This window comes from Artemia franciscana, chromosome 9, assembly GCF_032884065.1.
Source record: "Artemia franciscana chromosome 9, ASM3288406v1, whole genome shotgun sequence".
In the NCBI taxonomy this organism is placed as follows: Eukaryota; Metazoa; Arthropoda; class Branchiopoda; order Anostraca; family Artemiidae; genus Artemia; species Artemia franciscana.
The window spans coordinates 31,841,509-31,864,887 of record NC_088871.1 but is presented as its reverse complement, the minus strand read 5'-3'; the positions used below and the strand labels follow the sequence as shown (position 1 = coordinate 31,864,887).

Sequence of the window (23,379 nt, the reverse complement as noted above, 5' to 3'; positions counted from 1 at the left end):
GGTGTGGGGGTTGTTTTTAGAGGCAAATTCAAGTCATATTAAGAGGTATTTCCTATTGATTAAGAGGTCTTATTGTTAAGAGATCCTTTTTCATTCAACTAATTTAAACCTAGATACTAGCAAAATCACATTTTGAAAAATGAACCATGCAAACGAACAAAAAAAGAGACAGATTAGCATTCGGTTATTTCTGAGAGGTTTCAATGAAAATGTCACGTTTCTTTGAGCCAAGACCATGCCAATTCACGGCATGCCTATTCACACATACACACACACCTGTGCTCATATTAATATTCCATTTAGCACCATATAGCCTAACCTCACTAGCCTTTTGTAGGTTATGCAAGGTTAACCTAACCTATAGCACGTAAGAAAAGGGATGAATCCTTAAAAATGGTGTGAGTTTGCGTGAACTATCCATATAAATTACAGGGTTGTTCTAGCTGTTAAAATAGGTCGGCTGTAGGTAGCCTGGGTGAGATATGTTGGTTGCAGTACCGCTGAAAAACTCATAGGAATCATATTGTTTTTCAAGCTGTTAAAACAGGTTACAGGTGTGTGTTAAACAGGTGGGGTTAATAGAATTTCATGGGTGTATGGACTGAAATTTAACACTCAGTTAAAGAAACGAGGCGTTTTCATTAAGATCCCTCAGAAATAATCCTAAACATGGCCTAAATTTACGTCTAATAACAACCCTCCACTCAGGAATTGCTTGCTAAAGTGGACTAACATTATTTTGCAGTGGTGGTTTGAATATGCATAGTCTTCGCTCAAAGAAACGTGGCGTTCTTATTGAAATCTATCAGAAATAAACGAATGTAACAGGTAGGAATATCCAATAGAGCAACAAAAACCAGGTGTTTGCACTATGACTTCCTCAAAATATTTTTATTAGGGCTTAAATTTACCTATGGAAGTGCTTGCTAAGGTGGGCTAGCCACATAGTGTCATCGTGGCGTTAATATGCATAATCGTGTCTCAAAGAAACGTGGAATTTTTATTAAAATCTCTCAGAAATAACAAATTGTAACAGGAAAGAACATCTAAAAGAGAAACAGAAACGAGGCATTTTCACTCAGAGCTCCCGGAAACATTTCTTAATAGGACTTAAATTTACCTCTAATAATTAATAGGGGATGCATTACCCTCTGGAATTGCTTTCTAAGGTTGGCTAGAAACATAGTGTTACGGTGGCGTTAATATACTTAATCTTGGTTCAAAGATACGTTGCATTTTAATTTAAACCTTTTGGAAATAATCTGTCTTTTTTTCTTTGTTTGCATGTTTTATTTTCAAAATTTGATTTTGCTAGTATCAAGATTTAAATGAATAAAATGTAACAGACAGTTGTATCCTATAGAGCAACAGAAACGAGACATTTTCATTAGAACCTCTCAGAAACACCTATTGCTACGGCTTAAATTTACCTCTAGTAGCAGCCCATCCCTCTCTGGAATCACTTGCTAGTGTCGGCTAGCCAAATATTGTCACGGTGGCTTTCCTTTACATACTCTTCGCTCAAAGAAAGTGGCATTTTAATCAAAACATCTCTGAGGTTTTGAGAGAAATAACTGAATGCAATAATCAGTCTCCTTTTCTTCGTTTGCATGTTTCGTTTTTTAAAATTCTGGTTTCTCTAGTATCAAGATTTAAGTTAATGAAAAGTAACAGAAAGGGGAATCCAATAGAGCAATAGAAACGAGGCACTTTCAGTATCGACCTTTTGAAAATAACATTACTTAAATTTCCTTCTAAAAACATCCACCACCCCCCTCTGGAATTGCTTTCTAGGGTGAGGTAGCCACATATTGTCACGGTGGCGTTGATAATAGTATTGGTTCAAAGAAATATGGCATTTTTATTAAAAACTCTCTGAAATAACGAATGCGAAAATCCACCTCTTTTTTTCGTTTACATGTTTCATTTTCACTAGGAACTCCTTGAAATATATCTTAATAGGGCTTAAATTTACCTCTAATAAACATATTGGGCTTAAATTTACCTCTTGAAGTGCTTTTTAGGGCGGGCTAGCCACATATTACGACGGTGACGTTAATAAGCACCAAATAAGGGTTTCTTCAAAATACAGGGGGGGGGGGATCCAGAGGACAGTTATAATCCTTCCCCTTTCAAAAATATAACCCCTGTTTAAATGTAGAACAGCTTCTATGCTCAAGTACATACACAAACACACACACACACTCTTGCAACTTTTTCAACCAGAGAAACTGTCCATTAAAATAGATTTCCTTTTTGGACATCTCCGTTTTTATTTTTTAAGTTGAATCAATAGTCTTTAAACGTGTCAAATAGTGGCCTACTATTACCGCGCATTTCACGCGAAAAAAGCCAATTGTATTATGAATCTTATTTGCAATCCCCTTCACAATTATGAAAGTGTAAGAAACAAAAAAAAATGTTTTAAAGTTTTTAAGCACAAAATATTACAAAAAAAGAAAAAGGGAAAAATCAAAAGGAAACATCCAAAGGTAAACTAATAAGCCCATGGGTCGAGTAAATATACTGTCCATTTTGATGAATTTTCCGAAAACCATTACCCGTTTTACGACTGTTAACTGTTAACCAGGCTGTTAACTGCTCATCTAACAAGCTCAATAACAGAAACAATTTCTTCGATCGAACATTCTTTCCCTTTACAAAATTTAAAAAATGAAAATGTAGAGAAAGTGAGTATAATATTTTAACATAAAGCAGTGGATAAAAAAAGAAGGAAATTTTAAATACTGATGAAACCCGAATATTTAGACTTCACGCTCTGATGCCTTTATGGGCGAAATAAGAAGAATTAAGCTAAATTAAACACAACATATTTCGAAAAGGAAGACAAAAACACTTAACAAAACTCATATCTTAGTAACCTCCAATATCACCATGTAAATAGCGCGAATACGCTCAATTGAATGATAAATCGGGTTTTTTCAGGTAGAGGTGGAGTTTGAAATATCTTAATAATTTCCAATATCACCACATATTGCAACGGTGGCGTTAATATACATAGCCTTGGCTCAAAGAAACATTGAATTTCATTTAAACCTTTCTGAAATAACTGAATTTAAAAAACTTTTTTTCTTCTTTTGCATTCTTTTTTTGCTTTTTTTTTCGTCTTTTTTTCTTTTTTTGCATTTTTATTTTTCTAAATGTGATTTTTCTAGCATCAATATTGAATTTAATGGCATTTAACAGGCCTGCGCATTCAACAGAACAATAGAAACGAGGTATTTTCATTAAGACCTCTCACAAACACTTCTCAATACGGCTTAAATATACCTCTAATAACAACCTTTCCACTCCTACTCCTGGAAATGGTTGCTAGGGATTTCTCATATTTCTTTTATTCATGGTTCTTTTTGCTTATGTTTTATAAACTTTCTTCAGGTTTGGTTTTTATTCGTTTGTTGAATTTTAACCGTTTTCTTTTGGCTTTTAATAACGCTTGAATTTTTTTTAAACGAAATTTGTGAGTAAAAAAGAGTCTATGTGCTTTGGATTTCTTGTTCCAGGATAAAGCTTCAATACGTAATCATTTACGCAATGAAACATCTAAAGCCGATGCTATGTAACTTCTCACTGGTTCAACAGCTATTTTAACCAATATAAGTCACTTTAGAAAACTGATATTACTGTAACAGGCAGGTGCATGTAATAGAGCAAAAATCAATCTCATTGAATGTGCGCGCTCTCATGTAGAAAGGGTTATAAACATTAGGTCCATTTAATCAATCTAGTGAGCGACCAGGGGATTCCCTCGGGCGTTGAATAGGTTATCACGTAGAAAGTATCACCCTAATAATAATATTAGAAAGGCTTCCATAGTCAATATGACTAGCTCTCCATTCTATTGGATGTAAATCTCTTTCGAATCCTTATGTGAACAAAAACTTCAGATTATATACTCTTTTGTGCTTTGTCATTGGGTTACTCCCAATAAATCTACAAAGTCACGTAACACTGCGTCATCCTCAACAAATATACCAAGTCGCGCAATAATTGCGTCAAATCCCCCCTGTGTACTTTCATTAAGTAACACCGACGTATGTGTCCCCTTTAGTTACAACTAGGGATTCCCCGCTTGGCTAGCGGACTCTAACAATTCCTATTGCGTAACAACTTAGAAGTAAACATAACATATTACGTAACAACCAAAGGAAAAACACTCTCCATTACGTAACAAGCATGTACATCTCTTAGAAAATACTCCCTATCACGTAACATGCACCTGTATCTTTCCCTGAGGGGGTCACCGTCAAACTTGTTCGTCATCTTAAATCATTGAAGGAAGAAAAGAGTAGTGGCTATGGGCCTCATAAAAAGCAGAGGGTCGTCACTACTAACAATGGGTAACTTGCATAGCTTACTGTCGTTTTCCCAGGAACTTTGAAGGATCACATCATCCAAAGAGGCATAGTTATTTGAACTTTAGACTATTCTCAACATTATACCTATCTCAAATTTTGATCAGATGTGTTTGAAGAGAGCAGCTAAAAAAGCTATGAAAGGAAGCTGGTTGGTCTCAATATCACTTTCAATGATCACTTTTCAATATCCCCCTTAACCTTTCCTAAGCGTATCAACTGAATACCCTCAGCCGTTCCTGAGATATTACTGACACGCCCTTTTGACAACCAGCATACACATAGTGTCTTTTTGACTTTATTTAAATTCCCCCTGAGCATTTCCTGAAATTTTCAACTTAATTTCCTGAGCCTTTTTGGAGACCAGGGATCAATTATATCCCTTGTCCTAAGAACCAAACAACATATATGTAAACGATGGGCAACTTGCATAACTTAAAGGCGTTGCCCCAAGGGATGTAGGGGTTACGTCATAACCTTAGGCACGGTTATTTGACCCTTAGACTCTTTAGGGAAAATTGCTATCACAACATTTGGTCAAATGTCTTTGGGGGAAGGACAGCCAACAAGGGCATAGGGGGGCTTTGCCCTTCAATCCTTGTTCAAAATTTCCCTTAAAATACCCAGAAAGTTTCGACTTATTACCCTCGGCTGTTCCTGAAGTATTGTTGATGCGCCCTTTTCACAACCAGAATATACATACTATGTTTTGACTTTGTTGAACACCCCCTCAACATTCCTGAAAGTTTCACCTTAACGCCCTAAGCCTTTTTGGAGACTTGGGATAAACATATCCCCTCTTTTCCAATAACTTAAGCTATATGTTAACAATGGTCAATTGTTAACAATTATGTTAACTTACAGTCCTTGCCTATGTTAACTTACAGTCCTTGCCCCAAAGGCTGTTGGTGGTCGTGTGATTTCCGAAGGCGTATTTATTAAAATTTTAGGCTATTTTGAACAAAAAAAAATATCTAGAAATTTTATTGAATATCTTTGGGAGTAGGGCAGCTAAGAAGGGCATGAGAGGTGGGTCGTTTGTCCTTCAATCATTTTCAACTCTTAAAACAAGAACTAGAACCTCTTAATTCCAATTGAATGAGTCCGCTTCGAAGTTTGTTTTATTATCAGGGAACAAAATAAAATAATACATTGAAGGCTTATGGGTCTTTACTAAGGCAACGCTGGAGCTTTACCTCTTACAAGCGCATATGATTAAATTCAAATCAAAATGAATTAATAAGATATTTTTGCCTCTCCCCCCCCCCTGTGAAGGCCTTTGTTTCTCCATCTATTAATTATTTTTAGAACGACAGCAAAATTTAAAAATTGTTTTCCTTTTTGGGCCATATTCTGTTCCTCCCCTGCAGGAAAACTTTTGTTCTTCATTAATCATTATAACAAACTGGAAGGTCTATATGAATCTAGAAAGCCGTTTCTTTGAAAAAAATATCCCACGGAGACTGTACCTACATAAGATAGCATTCACGAAAGATTTCACCCACAAGAAATATTTAAAAACGATCGGACATACAAAAGGATTCGTATACCGGTGAATTTTCAGCAAGTAACATTTTGTCTGGTTGCAATTATCCTAAGGTGCAGGGCTTTGTGGGTGCAGATTTCTTTTGGCTCAGTATTTAACAGTTGTACTTTACGTAGCCTGAGCTATAACTATTATTAGACCATCATCTCTGGGTAAACCCTTGCGTGAGTGCAGTTCGTATGGAGTTCTCATGGGTGCAGTTTGGAATCCGCAAGGGTGACCTTACTATATTTCTGGGGGCAACGGGAGCAAAACTGGGCCTCTATACGCACACATATTCAACAATGATAGTTTTGCTATGGTAAACTAAAACAATCATCGTATTTCCGACAAAAAAAAATTACAATGACATCTTTTTTAATAACACAAACACTATGACTCTTTATTCATGACAAAAACAATTACAGTTTTTATTTTGACATTTTTCAGTAAAAAGAAAATCCCTTGACCTTAAAACGATGGCAAAATATTTTTCTGAAAAAATTTTTTAGAAGCAAACTTAAAATCCATAATAAATATTTTAAACCAAGAATACGGGAATAGAACATTAGGCTATTTCTCCTTAGAAAAAAAAATGTGAGTCTTTTTTTCAGAATTTTTATTTTCAAAACAAATCTTACCTAGAGCCTGTAATATTCGGTGCTTCATCAGTTGCATCGTTCTTACCAATTTTAATTGACGTTAAAGATGCAGATGAGACAGGCTTTCTTAACTAAAAGCAAGACAGAATTAAATAACTATTTATAATGGCTAAGAGATAGGAAAAACACCCCTTGGCTTTACGGGAAATACCCAGTATGTAAACACTACGTTTTACGGATTAATCACTACTTCAAATACGAAAGGTCCAATCTTGGGATGCAATACTGTTTTGATTTTTTTTTGTCTTCTGTTCTTACCATTTTGCATTTCTAAGTCTGATAGATAATTTCAAGGTAACCTTTTTTTTTGTATAACTACCAAACCAGCTTATTTCTCATTTCATTTCTCGCATTATTAATTTGAAATTAATACTGCATCACAAACAAAGGGAGTTTTTCCACCTGAGGAATTTAGGTAAAAATACTATAAAAACAAAACAAATATACACCCCTCCCCCCGAAAGGAATGGCGGCTACGCTTAGGATCCGAATACTATATTGAAACGGTAATTTTACATAAGCTGTATGCTATATTGAAGCGACGATAGTGACATCTACATTCAATATATCAATTCGTCTTGACTGATGCAATGGCGGCAAAGGATGCATAATCTATTTTTAATCGCAAGGATTTTTTCTTGAATGCGGATTCGTGCTAAAAACTTACAAAATTGTTTCGGATTTTTTTTTATAAGTCATTTTGATTAAATCATGTCTTAAATCAGCAGCATAGAATCCTGAAAATGTAAAAGGGAGTGGTGAGGATTTTGTCAATTTATCCATAATGAAGATAGCAAAATGTATTTTCAAAAATCATAGGTTTCTTTTTCAACGAAAGCACCAAAATAAGGGTTTCTTCAAAATACAGGGGGGGTGATCCAGAGGACAGTTATAATCCTTCCCCCTTCAAAAATGTAACCCCTGTTTAAATCTAGAACAGCTTCTATGCTCAAGTACATACACAAACACACACACACACTCTTGCAAATTTTTCAACCAGAGAAACTGTCCATTAAAATAGATTTCCTTTTTGGACAACTCCGTTTTTATTTTTTAAGTTGAATCAATAGTCTTCAAACGTGTCAAATAGTGGCCTACTATTACCGCGCATTTTACGCGAAAAAAAGCAAATTGTATTATGAATTTTATTTGCAATCCCCTTCACAATTATGGAAGTGTAAGAAACAAAAACAAAAAATATTTTAAAGATTTCAAGCACAAAATATTAGAAAAAAAAGAAAAAGGGAAAAATCAAAAGGAAACATCCAAAGGTAAACTAATAAGCCCATGGGTCGAGTAAATATACTGTCCATTTTGATGAATTTTTCGAGAACCATTACCCGTTTTACGACTGTTAACTGTTAACCAGGCTGTTAACTGCTCATCTAACAAGCTCAATAACAGAAACAATTTCTTCGATCGAACATTCTTTCCATTTACAAAATTTAAAAAATGAAAATGTAGAGAAAGTGAGTATAATATTTTAACATAAAGCAGTGGATAAAAAAGAAGGAAATTTTAAATAATAATGAAACCCGAATATTTAGACTTCACGCTCTGATGCCTTTATGAGCGAAATAAGAAGAATTAAGCTAAATTAAACACAACATATTTCGAAAAGGAAGACAAAAACACTTAACAAAACTCATATCTTAGTAACCTCCAATATCACCATGTAAATAACGCGAATACGCTCAATTGAATGATAAATCGGGTTTTTTCAGGTAGAGGTGGAGTTTGAAATATCTTAATAATTTCCAATATCACCATGGAAATAACGCGAATACGCTCAATTGAATGATAAATCGGGTTTTTTCAGGTAGAGGTGGAGTTTGAAATATCTTAATAATTTCCAATATCACCATGGAAATAACGCGAATACGCTCAATTGAATGATAAATCGGGTTTTTTCAGGTAGAGGTGGAGTTTGAAATATCTTAATAATTTCCAATATCACCATGGAAATAACGCGAATACGCTCAATTGAATGATAAATCGGGTTTTTTCAGGTAGAGGTGGAGTTTGAAATATCTTAATAATTTCCAATATCACCATGGAAATAACGCGAATACGCTCAATTGAATGATAAATCGGGTTTTTTCAGGTAGAGGTGGAGTTTGAAATATCTTAATAATTTCCAATATCACCATGGAAATAACGCGAATACGCTCAATTGAATGATAAATCGGGTTTTTTCAGGTAGAGGTGGAGTTTGAAATATCTTAATAATTTCCAATATCACCATGGAAATAACGCGAATACGCTCAATTGAATGATAAATCGGGTTTTTTCAGGTAGAGGTGGAGTTTGAAATTTCTTAATAATTTCCAATATCACCATGGAAATAACGCGAATACGCTCAATTGAATGATAAATCGGGTTTTTTCAGGTAGAGGTGGAGTTTGAAATATCTTAATAATTTCCAATATCACCATGGAAATAGCACGAATACCCAAAACTGAAAGAACAGTTAGGTTGTCTCTTAGACAGTTGTAGTTTCGTAATTAAATATAGCAAAAATGAAATAATATATTTATTTAAAAAATTTACATATGCCCTAGGTTCGAACAGTTATAACTAAATGTACATGAAATTGGTTGTTTATTTTGAAAGAAATTCCTACATATCGCCTATGATTGAATTTAAAAGGTTAGGCTGAAAACAACTATAGGGGAAATCTAAGGTTATAAATGGACACAGGTCAAGAAAACTTATGTGTTATACAATTCAATAAATTTATTAATATTGGTTCATTAAATGTAGGATATATATCAATAACTGTCCACTACTTTGCTTTGAAATATCATACCCGTTTTCTCTGTATTTTCATTTTTTAAATTCTTAATTAAATAAAAAGAACTAGTTTTTTTTAACTGAAAGTAAGGAGCGACATTAAAACTTAAAACGAACAGAAATTACTCCGTATATGAAATGGGTTTTCCCCTCCGCAATCCCTCGCTCTCTACGCTAAAGTTTATAATTGTTTTAAAAATTAGAATTGTGGCAAAGAGTCAAACTTTGCCGTAAAGAGCGAGGGACTGCGAAGGGGAAAACCCCTCCGCATGAAACTTATATATTTAAAATCAGCATGAAAATGCGATTCTTTTGATGTAACTATTGTTATAAAAATTCCGTTTTTTAGAGTTTTGGTTACTATTGAGCCAGGTCGCTCCTTACTACAGTTCGTTACCACGAACTGTTTGATGACAGAAGTAAAGGAAATAAAAAACAAAAGCTAAGAGCTCATATGACACTTGTGACGAGGCAAGAAGAGCTAAGAGCCAAGAGATCATATGGTATGAGCTCTAACAAAATTCTATTAATCAATAGATTGATTTAAAAGGAAAATAAGAGGCTTAATGCCGGTCAGGATTTAAAATAAGAGCTCTGAGTCACGATGTCCTTCTAAATATCAAAATTCATTAAGATCCGATCCCCACTCGTAAGTTATCAATACCTAATTTTTTCTAATTTTTCCTCTCCCTTTAGCCCCCCAGATGGTCGAATCTGGGAAAACGACTTTATCAAGTCAATTTGTGCAGCTCTCTGACACGCCTACCAATTTTCATCGTCCTAGCACGTCCAGAAGCACCAAACTCGCCAAATTACTGAACCCCTCCCCCTAACTCCCCCAAAGAGAGCGAATCCAGTACGGTTCCGTCAGTCACGTATCAAGGACATTTGCTTATTCTATTCACCAAGCTTCATCCCGATTCCTCCACTCCAAGTGTTTTCTAAGGCTACCCCTCAAACTCCCCCTAATGTCAAAAGATCTGGTCGGGATTTGAAATAAGAGCTCTGAGACATGAATTTCTTCTAAATATCAAATTTCATTAAGATCCGATCACCTATTCCTACGATAAAAATACCCCAATTTTCACGTTTTCCAAGAATTCCGGTTTCCCCCTATAACTCCCCCAATGTCACAGGATCTAGTTGGAAATTAAAATTAGAGCTTTAAAGCAAAAGATCCTTCTAAATATCAAGTTTCATTAAGTTCTGGTCACCCTTTCGTAAGTTACAAATACCTCAATTTTCAAAATTACCCCCCAGACTCCACCAAAGAGAGAAGATCCGGTCCGGTTATGTCAGTCACGTATCTTAGATAGGTTTTTATTCCTCCCATCAAGTTTCATCCTGATCTTACCGCTTTAAGTATTTTCTAAGATTTCCAGTCCCCCTAACTGCCCCCCAATTACGCTGGATCCGGTTAAGATTTAAAATAAGAGATCTGAGTTACGAGGTCCTTCTAAATATGAAGTTTCACGAAGATCCGATCACTTCTTCCTAAGTTAAAAATACGTCATTTTTTCTAATTTTTCAGAATTAACCCCCCCTCCCTAATAGGGCGGATCCATTCCAATTATGTAAATCACGTATATAAGACTTCTGCTTATTCTTCCCACCAAGTTTCATCCCGATCCCTCCAATCTAAGCGTTTTCCATGATTTTAGGTTCCCCCACCCCAAATTCCCCCCATTGTCACCAGATCCGGTCGGAATTTAAAATAAGAGCTTTGAGACACGATATCCTTCTAAATATCGAATTTCATTAAGATCCGATCACCTTTTTGTAAGATGAAAAATACCCCAATTTTCACGTTTTCCAAGAATTCCGGTTTCCCCCTCCAACTCCCCCAAATGTCACAGGATCTGGTCGGAATTTAAAATTCGAGCTTTAAAGCACAAGATCCTTCTAAATATCAAATTTCATTAAGATCTGGTCACCCTTTCGTAAGTTACAAATACCTCAATTTTCAAAATTACCCCCCCCCCCCCAACTCCACCAAAGAGAGCAGATCCTGTCTGTATCAGTCACGTATCTTAGACAGGTTTTTATTCTTCACATCCAGTTTCATCCTAATCTCACCGCTTTAAGTGTTTTCTAAGATTTGCGGTCCCCCCAACTACACCCCCCCCCCCAAATTACGCTGGATCCGGTCGAGACTTAAAATAAGACATCTGAGTTACAAGGTACTTCCAAATATGAAGTTTCATGAAAATCCGATCACTCCTTCGTAAGTTAAAAATACGTCATTTTTTCTAATTTTTCAGAATTAACCCCCCCCCCCCCCAATAGAACGGATCCATTCCTATTATGTAAATCACGTATCTAAGACTTCTGCTTATTTGTCCCACCAAGTTTCATCCCGATCCCTCCAATCTAAGCATTTTCCATGATTTTAGGTTCCCCCATCCCAAACTCCCCCCAATGTCACCAGATCCGGTCGGGATTTAAAATAAAAGCTTTGAGACACGATATCCTTCTAAATACCAAATTTCATTGAGATCGGATCATTCGTTCGTAAGTTAAAAATACCTCATTTTTTCTAATTTTTCAGAATTAACCCCCCCCCCCCCAACTACCCCAAAGAGAGCAGATCCGTTCCGGTTATGTCAATCATGTATCTAGGACTTGTGCTTATTTTTCCCACCAAGTTTCATCCCGATCCCTCCACTCTAAGTGTTTTCCAAGATTTTAGGTTTCCCCCTCCCATATCCCATTTTGTCACCAGATCCGGTCGGGATTTAAAATAACAGCTCTGAGACATGATATCCTTCCAAACATCAAATTTCATTAAGATCTGATCAACCATTCGTAAGTTAAAAATACCTCAATTTTTCTATTTTTCCGAATTAACGGGCAGGATTTTCTAGCATTATTTAAAAAAAAAACAAGGAAAATAAATATGAAAAGTTTTTTCTACTGAAAGTAAGGAGCAGCATTAAAACTTAAAACGAACAAATATTATTACACATATGAGGGGTTTACCTCCTCGTTATACCTCACTCTTTACGCTAAAGTATTGGTAGCAATTTCAACTATTTATTCTACGGCCTGTGTGATTCAGAGGTCGTTCTTAAGGAATTGGGACAAGATTTCAGCTTTAATGTAAAGAGTGAGGTATTGACGACGGTTGAACCCCCTCATAAACGCAATAAAAACATACGAATATAGAAGTTCGTTACGTAAGTTAATTCGTAAGTTACATATATTTTTTACCAATGAAAACGATTGTAAAAAATTAAAGGTTCTAGTTGCTTTTTTAAGTAATCCAAAAATTGGAGGGCAACTAGGCCTCCTCCCTCTCTACTTTTTCTCAAAATATTCCGATTAATTGCAATTAATTAATATGCAAATTTCGTTTTAATTATTTATGTGCGGAAAGCCAAGATCAAAACATACATTAATTCAAAAACGTCCAGATATTAAATAAAAAAAAAAACAAGTTTTTTTTAAATGAAAGTAAGGAGCAACATTAAAACTTACGAACAGAAATTACTCTGTATATGAAAGGGGCTTTTCCTCCTCAACGCCCCGCTCTTTACGCTAAAGCTTCTTACTGTTTTAAAAATAGAGTTAAGAGAAAGAGTCAAACTTTAGCGTAAAGAGCGAGGCGTTGAGGAAGAAAAGCCCCTTTCATATACGGAGTAATTTCTGTTCGTTTTAAGTTTTAATGTTGCTCCTTACTTTCATTTAAAAAAACTTGTTTTTTTTATTTAATTTTGACAAGGGCCTCCGCCAACTCCTCCTCAGTGCTCAAAAAATATATAAGAAAGAGAGAAAAAACAACAACAACAACAAAAACCAACCTTCTTAAATGAACTCTACGAGAGAAGAAAAGACACTGAATCAAAAGACAATTACCAACTTGAGATCAATGAAAGAGAAGTTACCAATTGGATTGAATAAATATTCCTTGCCTTGCAATAGATTTTGCCTGTCTACAATTTCGATTTTCATTAGATATGCGGACAGGCTGTCTTAAATTAGACTCGGTGAAAATATTGACAGAGTCTTTTAATATTAATGGTTAGTACAGATAAATTATATGTTCTAAAATCATTTTGGTATACACTTTCCCTTTTTGCGAGCTGGCTAGGATATAAGGTTAAATCGAGTGTTATATTCTTAGCTATAGCATCAAGTAAAGTGTGCTAACAAAAAAAAATAAAGAAAAACTCAAATAAATAATAACTATAAAAGAAGTATGGCTATTATAAAAAAGGAGGAGGAAAGAGAAAAAATGATTGCTTGGTTGACAGGATAGTTATAATATAATCTCTGCATCATAATTACGATTCTATAAAAAAGGAAAGAGAAAAATTAATTATCTGGTTGACAGGATAGTTATAATATTATCTGATTCTCTTCTTTGTATCAAAATAACCATTCTTTACAATTTTTTGTGGTATCACTATATGTTGAACATCCGCTTAAATTTTGATAACAGCCAATTTCAGTGTTTTTCGTTTTATTCTGTTTAGAGCATTGGATTCCCTTACTAAAGAATGACGCTCTTCTTCATAAACTGATCTTGCATTTGGTGAAGAGACACCAAATGTCAATACACCAGTTTTATTAAAGCATATTGTTATTCTGAACGGTATCTGCTTCTGAGGATTGAATTCAAGATGTTAAATCCTGGAACTAAAATGTTCTTGTGTCATTAGTCGGAGATGAAAAACGGCCAAGACAGATGAAATTGACCACTTGCAAGCTGGAATACCAAACGCTTTCAGTTTGAAAAAATGCTTTTAAAATTAGAGATAGAGATACGGATGACCTGCTATTAAAATGGATAGACTTCAAGAGAAGCAATTTCTGAGATAAAGTCTTTCAAAGCTAAGAGAAATAAATTGGCTCCTACTTCCGATTATAATAATTCAGCCCCGTTAAGCGATTATTAAAGATATTTCTCATGACATAGCACACTAAGTGTCCGGATAAAAAGAATAGAATGCAACAGAAGTGTTCTTGGTACCATTCAATGCATGAAAAAGGGCTGAATAATCAAAGGGTTCATGGTAACGAAGTGTAAGTAAGGAGCGGTCTGGCTCAATAGTAGCCGAAATTCTAAGAAACGGAATTTTGATTCCGATAGATACATCAAAAGAATTAAATTTTTATGTGATTACAAATACATAAGTTTCATCAAGTTTGGTATTGCACATCAAAAGTTACGAGCCTGAGAAAATTGGCCTTATTTTCGAAAAAGGGGAAACAGCCCCGAAAAGTCACAGAATCTTAATGAAAATCACACCACCATATTCAGCATGTCAGATAACCCATTTTAGAGGCTTCAGACTTCTATCCGTAAAAACGTGGAATTTGTATTTTGTTGCCAGAAGAAAAATAACGGATGCACGCCCGTCTTTATTTTTTCTTTGCTTTTTTTCAAACAAGAAAATTTTTCTGTTTTTTGTTTTTTCCCAAGGGGTGATTGTGTTGACCCAGTGGTCCTATAAAACAGGACCACTGTGTAGAGCTCATTTAAACAGAAATTAAAAGTTCTAGTGCCCTTTCTAAGTGACTAAAAAAAATTGGAGGGCCACTAGGCCACCTACCATGCTCATTTTTTCCCAAAGCCACCTGAAGAAAATTTTGAGACAGCCATTTTGTTCAGAGTAGTCGAAAAAGCTGATAACTGTGTCTTTGAGGATGACTTAACACCCCTCTGTCGCTATCTCAAAATTTTGATCCGTTGACTTTGGGAAAAAATAGTGCTGGAGGGGGCCTAGGTGCCCTCCAAATTTTCGGACACTTAAAAAGAGCACTAAAACTTTTCATTTCCGTTATAATGAGCCCTCTTGCGATATCCTAGGACCACTCGGTCGATACGATGACCCCTAGGGAAAAGAAAAAAAAAACAAATAAACACGCACCCGTGATTGGTCTTCTGGCAAAAAATACGAAGTTCCAAATTTTTGTAGATTGGAGCTTGAAACTTTTACAGTAGGGTTCTCGGATACTTTGAATGCGATGGTGTGATTTTCGTTAAGATTGTATGACTTTTAAGGGGTGTTTCCCGCTATAAGAATCCGATTCTTTTGATGTATCTCTTAGTATCAAAATTCTGTTTTTTAGAGTTTCGTTTACTATTGAGCCGGGTCGCTCCTTACTACAGTTCGTTACCACGAACTGTTTGAAACCGTCAGAAAATGTTAAGAATCGAATATTCCTTCATTTCATTTAAGTCAGTGATAAATTTAGGGAAAAGTGATCCCCCAGCCCCTGACTTTAATGTAATTTATTTTTTAGTTCTATTGTCATTTATGCGAATCAGTCCTGCATAAATAAACACAAAACTAAGGAAAGAAATGAGATTATATTTGCATTCAATTTTCCCTTAGTTGCAAAAAAAATGTCTAGTGTGTATAATCTGCTTAACTTTATGGCTATGAGCGGCAAACAATCATTAAAAGTCCACCAAATTTCTCTATAACCCTAAAATAGTTTAGTAATAGAGTTATCAATATGGCTTCAGGGAGATCTTAGGACCCAATCTCACTGATAGAAAGCTTTTTACACCAAACTTTCATTATGTTTTTTCTTAAAATACTAAAAGGGCAAATAACATGTTTTATGTATTTTAAGACCATTTATGCTTACCAGATATGCGGTGCTTGGTTGTACTGTATATATGTACAAAGTTTTCTCTTTGGTGTTAAAATTTCTTGTGAATTAAACTTATTTCATGAAATTAATTTCAAGAAAAGTCAAAATATATCTGGAGAAGATATAAATAGTAGATATATAAAAATGATCAATTACATGGTTACTTGGGCCTGTTTCTCTAGCCTTTGCCTCCTGAATTTTAAATTTAATTGGAAGAGATTTTTGGTCTAAAATGAAAAGCCAGTTCGAAAGAATGCCTCTTAAAAAAGAGTATCTGAATGAGTAATTTATGCTTTACTTTTGTTCTTTGCGTTTTCCTCATCATATTATTCTTGTTTTAAGCGGTTTCTTGCTTTGGATTGTCGCCGAGGATGGTATTTCTACCATAAAATTGTAATTTTCTTGTCTTCCAAAAGACATCTTTGTTTTCAGTTACTAGCGATAAGAAGGCAATGTGGTTTTCGTTGTTCATTACATTAGATCTTCAACCAGAAACAATCAACATAACTAAGATGCAGGAAAGAAAAATGACAATCAATGGAAATACTCAATGACAATCAATGGAAATATAAATAATCAACATTTTATTGATTTCTTTTTATGCAGAGTGTAAGCATACATAAATAAAAAAAATATTGTACTGCCATCTCAGACCTTTTCAACCGTAATATAATCAATTCATTTCTCATTCAAGCTTATCACAAATCGCCATGGTTTATTGAGCTTATAAGAACTGAAGGATTATATTAACGCAGGTCACATCTGAGACAAGGAATGTTTCTGCTTACTTTCATTGGAAAGAATAAGAGCTATTCGGAACTGTTCATGAAGAGAAAAGGGCGAAAATTGACTACCAAAAATGCATCTGTACTTTCTGTATTTAAAGTCAAACTGGTTAACAATGACAAAACTCAGAACACAAGAAATAAACAACTAAGAAACTGAACTTCAGGCTAAAGAAACTGAAAACATTAAAATCGTGTGAACAAACGGCGTTTTCATTAGAAGCAAAAGAATAAGCAAAACGAAAATTCTCTTCACTATAATGGTAATATATAATACTAATAATAAATATATGTATATATAGGTAATATATAATAACAATATATAATATATAGTTTGTGCTCCCTTGGATCTAAATCCGTGGTAGCAGCTCACTAATTTTGGGGCCTAAGGCATCTGAAGCTGGAAGGGGAGTTTGCTGTTTGTAGTATCCTTTTAAAACCAATAAATAAAACGGCTGACCTAATAATACCTCCCTGTGTTCACAATTAATTAAAAATAGATTATAAAGAAAAAGAACTTTTTCCAAAGAAAAATATTGAGTCATGTTAAAACCCTCTAGCTAGTAGCGCTTTCTTACGTGATTCGTGTTGCTTCTTTCGACAGCATGACTACTTTGAAAACATTTTTTGACCGATGTGTCGACCTCTAGTACGTTGTTTTTGTATGCCTGCAGAACATTTCTGGATCAACAGAGGAATTTAGTTATTTAAACCCGTCTTGGATTTCACTCGAATATTTTGGCGGAATACTTTAATTTTTAATCCAACTTTGGCTGTTTAATCCAACTTTGGCTGTTGTAGTTTACTAGGCGAGTTTCGCAGCAGCTAGGCCGGTATTCGCTCTTTCAGCATAACGGCATGTTCTACAATTTGTGACTAACGACCAACATATTTGGTTGACTATAATGCAGTCGATCATCTTCCGCGTTCTTCAGTCATTGTTATACCATGTTGGCTTATAATTATCTTTCCTGTGAAAGACGGTGTTTGCAATGACCATTTTGTGCATGGGGCTCAGCAGAAAGAGCCGGGTCGGATCTCGTCTTCGTTCAAGTTTCAGAGGTAGCTTGACAAATTGCAGATTTAATGGCTCCACAAAGGTTAAGTACAGTTGTATGGAAGTCGTCCGCACCACTAAAACATCGTGAGTGAAAATCCGAGATAGTCTGGAGTTTTTCAAGTACATATGAGACGAAACAAATTTGAGAGTCATTTTTGGCCGTCCAGAATCACTACAGCAAAAGTTTGCTTAATATTTTGGTATTATAAATTATGCTTAGTTTCTTTAAATGAAATTCTATCTCAAGTTTTAACTGTATTGCTCTTCCTTCTTCTAATAGTTGTAACCAATAATGGGAGCCATGAATAAGTTCAGTTTTGCACCTTCTGTAAGTTCGAATTCACGTAGCTTGGATCTGTGTTATTTTTGCACGGACAGAGAATTTTATAACTTTCATTTTAGAAAAGTCAATCTAAAGCAAGTTTCTAGAAAATGTGAAATTTGCCGATGTACACGGTATACTGACAGATGGTAGACCATAAGAGAAAGAAACATACTGCGTTTATTCTGTAAGAACATTAATTGGTTAATAAATTTTTTCCGTAATATTTCATCTTTATTAAAGCTCGATGAGAAAATTTCTATCTTTGGTTCTCCAAATCAGTGATGGCAAAAGGAAAACGATTTCAACCTTTTTTGGATTCCATTTGACTCAACATATTTTTTTCTTTACAACAAGTTCTCCTCGACACAGGGACTTAGCCGGGGCTGTCGGTGGCATCCAAAGGATATGTCCAAACCATTTGAGAGTTCACTGTGCAATTCGCGATGAAAATCGCCCCATCGTAGCCCCTTGATTTGGCGGAGTTGTTTTACCTAGCACGCGTCGATTGTGCTGAAAAGGGGGAATTTGAGAGGCCATGTCTCAGCTACGTAAAGCAGTATTGAGCTAACGTATGAATTATATATGTTCATCTTCGTGCAGCTAGAAATATAGGACGATCTCCGGATGGCACTGACTATTCCGACGACACAAGAAGCTTTCATGATTCGGCTGCCCAGTTCTGCGTCCGCATCCATAATTTGAAATCACGGAGACAAGATAGGTAATGTTAGTAACAACTTCAACGCGGGCTCTACAGACCGTAATGAGTTCCGGAGGCCTAAATGAGGCTGGCCGTTCGAATACCATTATTTTTGTTTTTGCCAATTTACTTTAAGCCGCACTTTTTCAGCTTCTTTTTTCAGGATATTCCAAATTTTTATTAGCTGTTGCATGGAGTCAGTAACGAGCACAAGGTCGTCTGCAAAGTCAGACGACTGTGTGTCTGAATTTAAACCAATGGAAAAAAAAGATTGTAAATCCTTCTTTGGGAGATAATTTTAGGGGTCCATGCACCCTAACTAAAAAAAATTCTTGAGCATTAGGGCCCACATGGGCAAGGACCTTTGCTTAAGTTCCAAGCTGTTCTGAGAAAAAGTATATTAAACCCTATTAGGATATTAGGAGGCATAGTAATATTTTTCTTTCAATTTTGGGTCGCAATTTCCAGGCAAACAGATATTTTTTCTTTCTTTTTTTGTGGATCAATATCCCCTTGACCCATGAACTATTAGATAAAAGTTAAAGTCAATCCTAAAGAAAGCAGTTCATAGCCCAAGCTTTTGGGATTTGGTACCTCAAAGTTAATTTTTAGTGCCCGAAGATTCCCTTGGCCGTCTAAAGAGAAATATTTTTCTCCAAATAAAAGGTTTTTGGCCTTTTTTAAGTTAAACATCACGTTTATCTTTCCTTTATTTTCGCATTTGGAACCTCTTGAGGATAGGACTTAAGGATTTAAATTTCGGACGATCAGAAAAAATTTACTGTAACTTTTTGACTCTATTTTGGGTGACTATGCCCCGAATTATTTTATTTTACATCAGGTTCCTCTTGTTTCAGGGATTTTCGGCTGCAAGTGTCAAAGGATTCAAGGAAAATAAGTTTTTAAGCCCAATTCCAGCCCCTTAACGCCCCGCTGAATTCCAAGAAATATTTGGTCCTGTTGGCTAGGGCCACGATTTTTAATGTTTCACGCCAATTCGAAGCAATTGGAGGGGGGGGGGCTAAATAAAGACAAAATTTTAATTATATTTTTAAAGGAACCAATCTTTCTTATCAGTTTTTCCGTGTGCGCTTGAGTGCCCATTGCTAAAGAACTGAAGGATATAATAAAGCTAATATGGAAAAAATTGAGTCTTTCTGAGGCCCCCGTTTTGGGGAGTCCATTCACACAAACGTAATTTTTTTTTCTGTAAATTCGGGGCTCCTTTGTTCAGGGATTTACGATTTTTAAGCTTCGAGTTCAGCACAAACAGTTTTCGACCCTTTGTCTAAGACCATTTTCGTAGAAAATATTTTTCTTCTAAATTTTTCCATCTTTATTGGGGTCTTCTGAGCCAAAGGACTAAAAGATATAAGTTTCAAGCCGATCAGAAATCAAAGTTCCTTTTTGGTCTTTTTCAGTCGCCATTATAGCGGGCTTACGGCTCGAAGTTTCAAACTGATCAGGGACACAGTTTCTATTTCTCTTGACTAGGAAAACTAGATGTCCAAAAGCTTTGATTGAATGTCTTGAGGAGCTATGAAAGACCAAAAAAGTTCCAGAAAAGAGCAAAAATTACATGAGGCACTTTAGAACTAAAGTCGCATTTGGAAGCCTTTGAAACAATAAAGAACTAATGAAGGGTCCTACCTTCAAATCAAAAGTTGGAAAAAATGAAATTAGTATTGATTGGGATTTCGAAACATTTCCTACAACTTTCTCAGAAGAAATAAAGTACATAATTGTGCCCAGGGGCTTTAGAACTGCCTTTGTGTGAAACATTTACGAATATTGATGTTTTCTATAAGTTCCTATTGGTTTTGGCTATAAAGACTGTCGGAGCTGTATCACCTTCATATGTAGAAAAAATGTAACAGAATACAGAAACAGCACAACGGGAGACGACCAGGTACTATGCTTATCCAATTTTGCTGATTAGGTTTGTATATCTTTCAGAAAAATCAAGTGGAAAATAATGGGAAAAACAAGCAAAAAAAGGTAAAGTCATGTAGAAAACTAACAATCACTGGACAGAGAAACGAACATTCAGCTCCAATGAATGTGGGAGGACATGAGAGACTGTAGGGAGCACTTGATGCGTGGACACTGATGATAGCAGATTTACAGAGCACTACAGGCACAAATATATATCAGGTCACACTCAAAACCTCTAATGGCGTAACTAAATCATAGCTGATATTCCCTACAAAATTGGATTAAGATTCAATAGGCAATTCTTATGAATTCAGATGACAAAATACCTTTTGTTCCCTCAGAGAAATCAAAACTAGCTTAGACAACCGAAACCTTAACCGTAGCTCACCGCCAGACCTTATTCAGTGAGTTCTGTGTGAGAGGATCAATGATCCTCTCACACAGAAATTAGGCTGAAAAAAATATACTTTGATACGTCTTTCTTGGCTTCTCACAAAGAGGTTGGATTAAGCAGATACCATTAAAAACACATCTAAGAAATAAGCTTTTCTTTTTCCCTGAGTTTGATTAGAATTCTCTTTTCTTACAAGTGCATATTGCAATAGGAATCTCTTCCTCCTAGAACAGAAAAGTCAAATCGATCCTGGACGCTGAATTTGCATGAATAGGGCATTTACGCTTACCGGGGCTGTATCCAAGATTTTCTTTTCGGGTGGGGGGTTACAAAAAATCTTTGACAAATGTCCTGATAAAAATAATTTACAACACCCCTTCACCAAATGAGCAAGACTGGGTAAAAAGTCCTGACAGGAAGGGTTAGGACAAAACCTCACTTTCCTCAAAGTTTGGACACGATCCAACAGCCTGTACTGAGAGATACTGTATTTACATGGCTTTACGACCCCTGGGCCCTGGAAACTTCAAAAATGGACACGGACTGCCAAAAGCCGGAATAGGACAGTTAAATTTCTTTCTAACCAATTTATCTTGAGATCTGGTTGCATATTCTGCTATATTTCCTGACATAAATTTCTAAAGGCTTCTCCCATCAAACAGTTCGTGGTAACGAACTGTAGTAAGGAGCGATCCGGCTCAATAGTAACCAAAACTCTAAAAAATTGAATTTTGATATAAATAGCTACATCAAAAGAATCGCATTTTAATGCTGATTTTAAATATATAAGTGTCATCAAGTTTAGTCTTAGCCATCAAAAGTTACGAGCCTGAGAAAATTTGCCTTATTTAGGAAAATAGGGGGAAACACCCCCTAAAAGTCGTAGGATCTTAACGAAAAAGACACCATCAGATTCAGCGTATCAGAGAACCCTACTGTAGAAGTTTCAAGCTCCTATCTACAAAAATGTGGAATTTTGCATTTTTTGCCAGAAGACAAATCACGGGTGCGTGTTTATTTGTTTGTTTTTTTGTTTTTTTTTCCCAGGGGTCATCGTATCGACCAAGTGGTCCTAGAATGTCGCAAGAGGGCTCATTCTAACGGAAATGAAAAGTTCTAGTGCCCTTTTTAAGTGACCAAAAAAATTGGAGGGCATCTAGGCCCCCTCCCACGCTCATTTTTTTCCCAAAGTCAACGGATCAAAATTTTGAGATAGCCATTTTGTTTGGCATAGTCGAAAATCTTAATAACTATGTTTTTGGGGATGACTTACTCCCCCACAGTCCCTGGGGGAGGGGTTGCAAGTTACAAACTTCAACCAGTGTTTACATATAATAATGGTTATTGGGTACAGACGTTTTCAGGGGGATTTTTTTGGTTTTGGGGGTAGGGTTGAGGGAGGGGGCTATGTGGGAGGATCTTTCCTTGGAGAAATATGCCATGGGGGAAGAATATTCAATGAAAAGGGCGCAGGATTTTCTAGCATTACTATAAAAAAAAAAAAACAATGAAAAAATAAACATGAAAACGTTTTTTCAAATGAAAGTAAGGAATAGCATTGAAATTTAAAACAAACAGAGATTATTACGCATATGAAGGGTTCTAAAAATACTTTAGCATAAAGAGTGAGGTATTTAGGAGGAGATAAATACCTCGCTCTTTATGCTAAAATATTTTTAGTGATTTCAACTATTTATTCTACGGCCTATTTGATTCAGGGGTCATTCTTAAAGGATTGGAACAAAACTTACGATTTAGTGTAAAGAGCGAGGTATTAACGAGGGTGCAAACCCCCTCGTACACATAATAAAAAAATAAGAATATAAAAGTTTGTTACGTAGGTTAATTCTTAAGTTACGTATATTTTTTACTAATAAAAACGTTCGTTGAATATTAAAAGTTCTAGTAGCCTTCTTAAGTAACCGAAAAATTGGAGGGCAGCTAGGCCTCCTTCCCCACCCCTTATTTCTCAAAATCGTCTGATCAAAACTAAGAGAAAGCCATTTAGCCAAAAAAAGATTAATATACTAATTTCATTTCAATAATTTATGTGCGGAGAGCCAAAATCAAACATGCATTAATTCAAAAACGTTCAGAAATTAAATAAAAAAAACTAGTTTTTTTAACTGAAAGTAAGGAGCGACATTAAAACTTAAAACGAACAGAAATTACTCCGTATATGAAATGGGTTGTCCCCTCCGCAGTCCCACGCTCTTTA

At 35.5% G+C, this 23,379-nt stretch overlaps 1 protein-coding gene across 3 annotated transcripts in view; it reads right to left on the bottom strand.

Moving 5' to 3' along the window:
• Positions 1-23,379, bottom strand: part of LOC136031274 (small conductance calcium-activated potassium channel protein 2-like) — a 294,910-nt gene that overhangs the window by 129,091 nt on the left and 142,440 nt on the right. For all 3 annotated transcript variants that reach the window (XM_065710711.1, XM_065710709.1, XM_065710712.1), the window contains one exon: positions 6,543-6,634. In XM_065710711.1, the coding sequence (XP_065566783.1) occupies positions 6,543-6,634 (92 nt within the window). The remainder of the gene's footprint in view (positions 1-6,542; positions 6,635-23,379) is intronic.